Here is an 11,961-nt window from a genome sequence, read left to right on the forward strand (position 1 = left end):
AATATGTATTAAAGGGGGAAAAATGTGAGGAAAGAATTATTTTTATGGATTAATAAATATTTTATTTAGTTTATGGATATTTATTAAATTTTATTATTTATTAAAAAATGGATAATAAAATTATTTTTCATTTAAAATTTTTGTAAATATGTATTAAAGGGGGCAAAGATGTGAGGAAAGAATTATTTTTATGGATTAATAAATATTTTATTTAGTTTATGGATATTTATTAAATTTTATTATTTATTAAAAAATGGATAATAAAATTATTTTTCATTTAAAATTTTTGTAAATATGTATTAAAGGGGCAAAAATGTGAGGAAAGAATTATTTTTATGGATTAATAAATATTTTATTTAGTTTATGGATATTTATTAAATTTTATTATTTATTAAAAAATGGATAATAAAATTATTTTTCATTTAAAATTTTTGTAAATATGTATTAAAGGGGGAAAAATGTGAGGAAAGAATTATTTTTATGGATTAATAAATATTTTATTTAGTTTATGGATATTTATTAAATTTTATTATTTATTAAAAAATGGATAATAAAATTATTTTTCATTTAAAATTTTTGTAAATATGTATTAAAGGGGCAAAAGTGTGAGGAAAGAATTATTTTTATGGATTAAAAATAAATTATTTAATTTATATATTTACATTAAATTTTATTTTTCTACATAAATTAAATAATAAATTTATGATATATATAAATTTATGGTAAATTATTATTAAAGGAGCGAAAATGTTTGAAGAAAGAATTATTTATATGGATCAAAAATAAATTATTTAATTTATATATTTATATTAAATTTTATTATTTTACGAAAATAAATTAATAAACTTATGATATATATAAAATTTTTGGCAATTATTATAAAGTTTTATTTTAGCTTATAAGATTGTTTAAAATTAATTTTACATATAAATTTTTGTGTGGTTTTAAATTAATATAAGAAATTTTTTAAATTTACTTAATCGTAGTAATTGATATTAATAATTTAAGAATTTAGGAATTAGTTATAAATATAATATTAACAAAATTTGTGCCAGCAGTTGCGGTTAAACAAATAATATAAATGTTTTATTTTAAAATTAACGAAATTATTTATGTTAAATTTAAAATTAATTTATTAGGTGAAATTATAAGTTAATTAAAAATTTATTTAAATTTAATTGAAGCTAAAAAATGTTTGATATAAACTAGGATTAGATACCCTATTATTAAAAATGTAGAATTTAGGTTTTTAAGTAGTAATAGTTATGTTCTTGAAAATTAAAAAATTTGGCGGTAGTTTAGTCTATTCAAAGGAGCTTGTCCTATAATTGATAATCCACGTTGAACCTTACTTAAATTTGCAATCGGTTCATATACTGTAATCTATCGTTATCAGAATATTTTAAAAGAGTAATAATTTTCTTAAATTTATAGATAAATTTTATTTCAGCTTATATTTAAGTAGAGATGAGTTACATTAATAGTATTTATATGAATATTAATATGAAAAATTAATTAAAAGTGGAATTGGAAGTTAATTTATAAAGACAAATAAATTGATTTTACCTCTAAAATATGTACATATCGGCCGTCGCTCTTATTTTAAAATAAGATAAGTCGTAACATAGTAGATGTACTGGAAAGTGTATCTAGAATGACAATTTAAAGCTTAGTTAATAAAGTATTTCATTTACATTGGAAGGATTTTTGTGTAAATCATTATGAATTGATCTAAATTTATTTATTAATTACTTTATTCTTAAAAATTAAATATTAAAAATAATTATAAATTTATAATTTTTAGCAGAATTTATTAAAAAAGTATTTTTTATTATAGTGAATTAATATTGAAGAATAAAATTAAAATATGTTCAAAAATTTTTGTGTCAAAAGAAAATTTTAATTATTGTGCCTTGTGTATTTATTTAAAATTTATAAAAATTTAGTTAAAAATTTATAAAAGTTGATGTAATAATATTATTTTTAATAAATATTTAGAAATGAAATGTTTTTCGTTTTATATGGTATCTAGTTTTTTAAGAAATAAATTTAATTTAGAATTAATTATTGTTTAATTTATTTATGTAAATAATTAATTTAATATTTAATGGGATAAGCTATAAAATAAATTATTATAAATTTTTGTATTTTAATTAATTGTATTCTTAGAATTAGCAATTATTAAAAAATTTTTTATAATTTATTTTTTAATACCAAATATTTATTATATTTTAAGTATATATTAAAGTTTTATTTATGATTTAATTTATTAAATAATAATGATAAAATTAGTATATTAGTATGTTTAAATATTAAAATTTGAAAAGAATTCGTCAAATCTTATATTCGCCTGTTAACCAGAAACATCTCTTTTTGTATTTTATTTAAAGTTTAACCTGAAAATTGAAAAATTTAAAAGGCCGCAGTATATTAACTGTGCAAAGGTAGCATAATCATTAGTCTTTTAATTGAAGGCTGGAATGAATGGTTAGACGAGATATAGACTGTTTTATTTAAAATTTTAATAGAGTTTTATTTTTTATTTAAAAACCTAAAATATATTCAAAAGACGAGAAGACCCTATAAATCTTGATTATTAAATAGTTTTTGATTTATTTTGATTTTTTTTATTATAAATTTATTAATTAATTTTATTGGGGTGATATTAAAATTTAAATAACTTTTTATAATTTTTATCATTTATTTATGATTAAGTGATCCATTATTAGTGATTAAAAAATTGAGTTACATTAGGGATAAAAGCAAAGAGTTCTTATCGATAAAAAAGTTTGCGACCACGATGTTGGATTAAGATTCATATTTAAATGTATAAGTTTAAATATTAAGTCTGTTCGACTTTTTATTCTTACATGATCTGAGTTCAAACCGGTATAAGCCAGGTTGGTTTCTATTTTGATTTAATAAAATATTTTAGTACGAAAGGAATTAATATTTATTTTTAAGAAATTATTTTATGAATGAATTTAATTACTATTTTGGCAGATTAGTGCAATAAATTTAGAATTTATTTATATAATTTAAAAATTATAAGTAGTACTTGTTTTTAAATGAAATTATTATATCTTTATTAAGAAGTTTATTATTAATTATTTGTGTTTTAGTGGGTGTAGCTTTTTTAACATTGTTGGAACGAAAAGTTTTAGGTTATATTCAGATTCGTAAAGAACCAAATAAAGTGGGTTTTATTGGAGTAGTTCAACCTTTTAGTGATGCAATTAAATTATTTACTAAAGAACAGACTTATCCTTTAATGTCAAATTATATTTGTTACTATTATTCTCCTATTTTTTCATTATTTTTATCTTTGTTGGTGTGAATATGCATACCTGTTTTAAGAAGATTGAATAGTTTTAATTTAAGTTTGTTATTTTTTTTAAGAATTACAAGAATAGGAGTGTATACTGTAATAATTGCAGGATGATCAAGAAATTCAAATTATTCTTTATTAGGAGGTTTACGAGCTGTTGCTCAAACTATTTCTTATGAAGTAAGATTGGCTTTAATTTTACTATCTTTTATTTTTTTAATTGAAAGATATAATATAATTGATTTTATAAAATTTCAATATTATATTTGGTTTTTATTTTTTTTATTTCCTATGGGTTTTATTTGATTAAGAATTTGTTTAGCGGAAACTAATCGTACTCCATTTGATTTTGCTGAGGGGGAATCAGAATTAGTATCTGGATTTAATGTAGAATATAGAAGAGGAGGTTTTGCATTAATTTTTTTAGCGGAGTATTCGAGAATTTTATTTATAAGAATATTATTTTGTGTAATTTTTTTAGGATGTAATTTATTTAATTTAATATTTTTTTTCAATTAGTTATTATTTCTTTTTTATTTATTTGAGTTCGGGGGACTTTACCTCGATTTAGATATGATAAGTTAATATATTTATCTTGAAAGTGTTATTTACCATATTCATTAAATTTTTTATTATTTATAGTTGGGTTAAAAATATATTTATTTATATGAATTATTTTTAGTAAAGTTAATAGAAAATTTTAATTCTATCTTATATTTTCAAAATATATGCTTATTTCAAGCTAATTAACTTACATTTAATTTAGTAAGTTATCTCATCATTTATTAATTAAAGGGTTAATTAAAAAGTATAAAAAATAAATAAATGTTAGAATTTGTCCAATTATAACATAAGGTTCTTTAACTGATCGAGCTTCAATTCAAGTTAATAAAATTACAGTGGATAGTATAATTCAAAATAAAAATTGGTTAATGGGATAAAATTGTAATCCTTGAAATTTGCTTATATTATAAAAAGGTATAATTATTAAAATAGCAATAGATGTAACTAATGCAATTACTCCTCCTAATTTGTTAGGAATTGAACGTAAAATTGCATAAGCAAACAGAAAATATCATTCTGGTTGAATGTGAATAGGAGTTACTAAAGGATTAGCTGGAATAAAATTATCTGGGTCTCCTAATAAATAGGGATTTATTAAAGTTAATAGAATAAGTCTTATAATTAGAATAATAAATCCGGTAATATCTTTAAAAGTGAAATAGGGATGAAATGGGATTTTATCAATACTTGAATTTAGTCCTATTGGGTTATTTGATCCTGTTTGATGAAGAAATAAAAGATGAATTATAGTTATTGCTAAAACAATAAAAGGTAAAATGAAGTGAAAAGTAAAAAATCGTGTTAATGTTGGATTATCAACTGCAAATCCTCCTCAAACTCATTGTACTAAATCAATACCTAAATAAGGAATAGCAGATAATAAATTAGTAATTACAGTTGCTCCTCAAAAAGATATTTGTCCCCGTGGTAATACATATCCTATAAAGGCTGTTGCTATTACTAAAAATAAAATAATTACTTCAACTAGTCAGGTTTGTGTATATTTATAAGAATTGTAATAAATTCCTCGTCCAATATGAAGATAAATACAAATAAAAAAAAATAAAGCTCCATTAGCATGAAGAGTTCGTAATAGTCATCCATAATTTACATCTCGACAAATGTGTCTAATTCTATTAAAAGCTATATTAATATCTGCTGTGTAATGTATAGCTAAAAATAATCCAGTTAAAATTTGAATGATTAAACATAATCCTAAAAGAGATCCAAAATTTCATCAAGAAGAGATATTAATTGGAGTTGGTAAATCAATTAAAGAATTATTTATAATTTTGAAAAGTGGGTGTTTAATTCATATTGGTTTATTCATTTATTTTATAAATCGAATTGGTCCAAAAAATATATTAGTAATTTTTACAATTGCAATTAAAGTAATTAAAAGATAATTTATTAAAAAAATTGTTATAAAATTTGTAGGGTAATTATAAAGTTTAGTTAAAATATATGAATTTTCTTTAATTATAATTTTTAAATTAATTAATAATATTGATTCATTATTTGTAAATATATCTATATTAATATAATTGTAAAAAATAATTCATAAAAATAAAATTCTTGTGATTAATGAAATTGTTCATATTAGTATTTTAATTGAAAATGAAAATATTTCATTTGAAGCAATTGCTGTTACATAAATAAATAAAACTAATAATGTAGTCCTAAAAAAATTAAGAATAAAATATAGGAAAATCAAAATGTTTTTGAAATTAGTCCTGAAATTATTGAAATTAAAATAGTTTGAATTAACAGTATTAATCCAATAGATAATGGGTGTTTTAAGAATAAAAATGTAATACTTGAAATTAGTATTATAGTTAAAATTAATATATGTATGATTTTAAGAAATAGTTTAATTAACATATAAATTTTGGGAATTTATGATAAAGAATTATTTCTTTTTTCTTGAGAGTTCTAAAAAAATTATTCTTATTTTTGATTTACAAGACCAATGTTTTTATTAAACTATTAAAACTAAAAAATGATAATTTATTTTTGATTATTTTGTTGTGTAATAGTATTGATAGGGATTTTTTCTTTTATTTTTAATCGAAAACGTTTATTATCTATGTTATTAAGTTTAGAATTTATTATTTTAATAATTTATTTTTTATTATATAGTTATATAAATATAATAGATTATAGAAATTATTTTATAATAATATATTTAACATTTAGAGTTTGTGAAGGAGCTTTAGGAATTTCTATTTTAGTTTCTATAATTCGTACTCATGGAAATGATTATTTTCAATCATTTAGAATTTTATAATGTTAAAATTTATTTTTTTTATTTTATTTTTGGTTCCTATTTGTTTTTTAAATAGTATATTTTGAATGGTTCAAAATATATTATTTTTTATTAGTTTTATTTTTATTTTATTTAATATTTATATAAATTATTTTATAAGTATTTCTTATTTTTTAGGATGTGATATAATTTCTTATGGATTAATTTTATTAAGATTTTGAATTTGTGCATTAATATTAATAGCAAGTGAAAAAATTCAAAAATTTAAAAATTATAATAATTTATTTTTAGTGAATGTAATTTTTATGTTATTTTTTTATTTTTAACTTTTTCTAGAATAAATATTTTTGCTTTTTACTTATTTTTTGAAGGGAGTTTAATTCCAACTTTATTATTAATTTTAGGGTGAGGGTATCAACCTGAGCGTTTACAAGCTGGAATTTATTTATTGTTTTATACTTTATTTGTATCTTTGCCTATATTAATTGGAATTTTTTATTTATATGAAAAATTAGGAAATTTAAATTTTTATTTTTTAAGTAATTATATGTTTAATTATGAATTATTATATTTTTCGATAATTTTAGCTTTTTTGGTTAAAATGCCTATATTTTTGGTTCATTTATGGTTACCTAAAGCTCATGTTGAAGCTCCAATTTCTGGTTCAATGATTTTAGCTGGAATTATATTGAAATTAGGAGGGTATGGACTTTTACGGGTATTTTCATTTATTTCATTTGTTTGTTTAAAATTTAATTATTTTTTTATTAGAATTTCTTTAATTGGAGGAATTTTAATTAGATTAAATTGTTTACGTCAAGTTGATATAAAGTCATTAATTGCTTATTCTTCTGTTGCTCATATAGGGATTGTTTTAGCAGGAATTATGAATTTAAGAAATTGAGGAATTTGTGGAGGGTATAGATTAATAATTGGTCATGGATTATGTTCTTCAGGTTTATTTTGTTTAGCTAATATTAGATATGAGCGGTTAGGTAGACGAAGATTATTAATTAATAAAGGGTTATTAAATTTTATACCTTCTTTAACTTTATGATGATTTTTATTAAGATCTGGAAATATAGCTGCTCCTCCTACATTAAATTTATTAGGAGAAATTTCTTTAATAAATAGAATTGTAAGTTGATCTTGATATTCAATGATTGCTTTATCATTTTTATCTTTTTTTAGAGCAGCTTATACTTTATATTTGTATTCTTATAGACAACATGGAAAAATTTATTCAGGGGTTTATTCTTTTAGAATAAATAATATACGAGAATTTTTATTACTATTATTACACTGGGTTCCTTTAAATTTATTGATTATAAAAAGTGAAATAATTTTTTTTGATTATATTTAAATAGTTTAATTAAAACATTGATTTGTGGTGTCAAAAATATAAAATTTTATTTTAAATTGTGAAAAATTTATCTTTATGTAGAATAAGATTTTGATTATTAATTAATTTAAGAATTATTTCTTTTATTTTTGGTTTAATATTTATTAATCATGATTATTCAATTTTTTTAGAATGAGAATTAATTTCTTTAAATAGAATTAGAATTGTAATAACTTTTTTATTTGATTGAATAAGATTAATTTTTATATGTTTTGTATTATTAATTTCGTCTTTAGTAATTTATTATAGAAAAGAATATATAGCAGGAGATATAAATATTAATCGATTTATTTTATTAGTTTTGTTATTTGTTATATCAATGATATTTTTAATTATTTCTCCAAATTTAATTAGAATTTTATTAGGATGAGATGGTTTAGGGTTAGTTTCTTATTTATTAGTGATTTATTTTCAAAATGTAAAATCTTATAATGCAGGTATATTAACTGTTTTATCAAATCGTATTGGAGATGTTGCTTTATTATTAGCGATTGCTTGAATATTAAATTATGGATCTTGAAATTATATTTTTTTATTAAAATTTAATATTTTAGATATAAATATATTGATTATTGGTATATTAATTGTATTGGCGGCAATAACTAAAAGAGCTCAAATTCCATTTTCAGCTTGGTTACCTGCAGCAATAGCAGCCCCTACTCCTGTGTCAGCTTTGGTACATTCATCTACTCTTGTTACTGCTGGAGTTTATTTATTAATCCGGTTTAATTTATTAATTGGAGATACAATTTTAGGACAAAGATTGTTATTAATTTCAGGATTGACAATATTTATATCAGGGTTAGGAGCTAATTTTGAGTTTGATTTAAAAAAATTATTGCATTATCTACTTTAAGTCAATTGGGGTTAATAATGAGAATTTTATCTATAGGATTTTATAAATTAGCTTTTTTCCATTTATTAACTCATGCTTTATTTAAAGCATTATTATTTATGTGTGCTGGGGCTATTATTCATAATATAAATAATTTACAAGACATTCGTTTAATAGGAGGATTAAGAAGTTATATACCTTTTACATGTAGATATTTTAATATTGCTAATTTAGCTTTATGTGGAATACCTTTTTTGGCTGGATTTTATTCTAAAGATATAATTTTAGAAATTGTATCATTGAGTTATATTAATATATTTTCTTTTTTTCTTTTTTTCTTTTCTACAGGATTAACAGTTAGATATTCAATTCGTTTAGTTTATTATTCATTAGTTGGAAATTTTAATTTTTATAGTTTAAATTTATTGAGAGATAATAGTTGAATTATATTAAAAGGAATATCTGGTTTATTATTTATAAGAATTATTGGTGGAGGATTTTTAAATTGACTGTTATTTGGCACCCCTTCAATAATTTGTTTACCTTTTTTATTAAAATTATTAACTTTAATTGTGTGTATTTTAGGGGGATTAGTAGGATATTATATTTCAAAAATTTCTTTATATTTTTTCAATAAATCTTTACAAAATTATTTTATTTCTTTATTTTTTGGTTCGATGTGATTTATGCCTAATATTGTTACATATGGGTTAATTTTTAATTTTTTATTTTTAGGTAAAAATTTGTATAAAAGTTTTGATCAGGGTTGATCTGAATTTTTTGGAGGATTTTATTTATATAAAAATTTATTGGGATATTCAAAATTTAATCAAATTTTGCAGAATAATAGTTTAATTATAATATTAATAAGTTTATTTTTTTTTGTACTAATATTTTTTGTTATTTGGTGTTTAAATAGCTTATAATTAGAGTATTACGTTGAAGTTGTAAGGGAGATTTATGTTATCTTTAAATACTTAAAGAATTAAAATTAGTAATTTATAAATAATAATATTTATTTTTACAATGAAAATGTAATGTTTTTATTAAACTAATAAATAAATATAGAAATATAAATGGAATTTAACCATTAAAAATAAAAGTTAGCAGCTTTTTTTTGTTCATCATATTTCTTTAATTGGAATTTAATTCAATTTTATTATTAACAGTAATAAACCTCTATTTTGGTTTCAATTAATATTAAGAATAAGGGTAAATTTACCTAATTTTTAGGTCGAAACTAAATGTGATGTATCACTTCATATTCTTTATAAGATAGATTACATAAAATAATATTTTTTGAATGCAAATCAAATGTTAAATTTAACTACAATCCTAAAATAAATTTTCCATTTAATTAGATCAATTTAATATCCCTTGATTTCATTCATGATACACACCAATTAATAAAATAATTAAAAAGATAATTGAAGTTATTCTTCATATAAATAAATTTGAAAAATTTAAAATTATAATTATAGGTAAAATTAATGCAATTTCAACATCGAAAATTAAAAAAATAATTGTAATTAAAAAAAATGAAGTGAAAATGGAATTCGTGAAGAAGATTTTGGATCGAATCCACATTCAAAGGGGGAATTTTTTTCTCGATCATTAAGTATTTTTTTTGATAAAATTGAAGCTAAAAATATTACAATAGAACAAATTGTTAAAATAATTATTGCTATAATTGTTAATAATAAAATTATCTAATCTATATTTTATAGACTTTATGATTGGAAGTCATATATACTTTTTATATTATTTAGATAAATAATGAATTTAATTATCTTCCTCATCAATAAATAGAAATATAAAGAAATAATCAAACAATATCAACAAAATGTCAGTATCAAGCAGCTGCTTCAAATCCAAAATGATGATTTTTGGAAAAATGATTATTTAAATGACGAATTAAACAAATTATTAAAAAAGTTGTTCCAATTAAAACATGAATTCCATGAAATCCTGTTGCTATAAAAAATGTTGACCCATAGATAGAATCAGCAATTGTAAATGGGGCTTCGATATATTCATATGCTTGTAAAATTGTGAAATAAATTCCTAATAAAATAGTAAAAAATAATCCTTGGGAAGTTTGTGAGTGGTTATTTTCTATTAATCTATGATGAGCTCACGTTACAGTAACTCCTGAAGCTAATAAAATAGCTGTATTTAATAATGGGATTTGAAATGGGTTAAAAGGGGAAATTCCTATAGGTGGTCATGAAGCTCCTAATTCAATAGTTGGAGATAAACTTCTATGAAAAAAAGCTCAAAAAAATGAAACAAAAAATAAAACTTCAGATAAAATAAATAAAATTATTCCTCATCGTAATCCTGTTGTTACTATAAATGTATGTAAGCCTTGGTATGTTCCTTCTCGACAGACATCTCGTCATCATTGATAAACAGTAATAATAATAATGTTTCCTAAAATAAATAATGATATATTATATTGATGGAATCATTTAATTATTCCTGAAACAATTGTTATTGCACCAATGGCTCCTGTTAATGGTCAAGGGCTATAATCTACTAAATGAAATGGATGATTTGAATGAGTTGACATTAATTTACTTCTCTGGAATAAAGTGTTCTTAATACTGCGAATACATAAGATTGAATAATAGCTACAGCAGATTCTAAAAGTAATAATAAAATTTGTCTAAATAATAAAATTGATAAAATCAATGAAGTTAAAGATGGACCTGTATTTCCTAATAGAGTTAATAATAAATGTCCTGCAATTATATTAGCAGTTAATCGAACTGCTAAAGTTCCTGGTCGAATAATATTTCTAATTGTTTCAATACAAACTATAAATGGTATTAAAATTGCAGGAGTTCCTTGAGGGACTAAATGAGCAAATATATGTTGAGTATGATTAAGTCAACCATAAATTATAAATGAAATTCATAATGGTAAAGATAAAGATAAAGTTAATGTTAAATGACTAGTTCTAGTAAAGACATAAGGAAATAATCCTATAAAATTATTAAATAAAATTATTGTAAATAAAGAAATAAAAATTAATGTAGATCCATTTTTTCCTGTAGGGCCTAATAATGTTTTAAATTCTTTGTGAAGGGTTAATAAAATGTTATTTCATAAAATATTGTAACGAGAAGGGATTAGTCAATAAATTATTGGGATTATAATAATTCCTAAAAAAGTTCTAATTCAATTAATAGAAAAACTAAAAATACTTGAAGAAGGGTCAAAAACAGAGAATAAATTTGTTATCATTTTCAATTAAATATCTTTGTTGTTAATTTATAACTTAATGATTTTGATGAAGTAGGCAATACATAATAATAATTTATTATATTAAAAATAATAAAAATTATAAAAAATAAAAAAAATAAACTTAATCAATTAATAGGAGCTATTTGTGGAATTAAAAAATATTAACTAATTAATAATTTTAGTTTGACATACTAATGTTATTTATTTAACTAATTTTTTCATTAGAAGTAATTGCTAATTTACTATTAAATGGTTTAAGAGACCAGTACTTGCTTTCAGTCATCTAATGAATTAGAATAATTTATGATTCATTTAAT

General features: G+C 20.2%; 1 protein-coding gene and 1 pseudogene across 1 annotated transcript; one reads left to right on the forward strand and one right to left on the reverse strand.

The window, feature by feature from the left end:
- Window positions 1–4,085: 4,085 nt before the first annotated feature.
- LOC119663659 (cytochrome b-like) lies at window positions 4,086–5,222 on the reverse strand. The gene is given in 1 exon segment (XM_038073268.1): window positions 4,086–5,222. A coding segment is annotated over 1 exon segment (1,137 nt).
- Window positions 5,223–6,759: 1,537 nt separating this feature from the next.
- Window positions 6,760–9,219, forward strand: LOC119663661 (annotated as a pseudogene).
- Window positions 9,220–11,961: the final 2,742 nt, after the last annotated feature.

This window comes from Teleopsis dalmanni, unplaced genomic scaffold, assembly GCF_002237135.1.
Source record: "Teleopsis dalmanni isolate 2A unplaced genomic scaffold, ASM223713v2 unscaffolded_contig_0725, whole genome shotgun sequence".
NCBI classification, from domain to species: domain Eukaryota; kingdom Metazoa; phylum Arthropoda; class Insecta; order Diptera; family Diopsidae; genus Teleopsis; species Teleopsis dalmanni.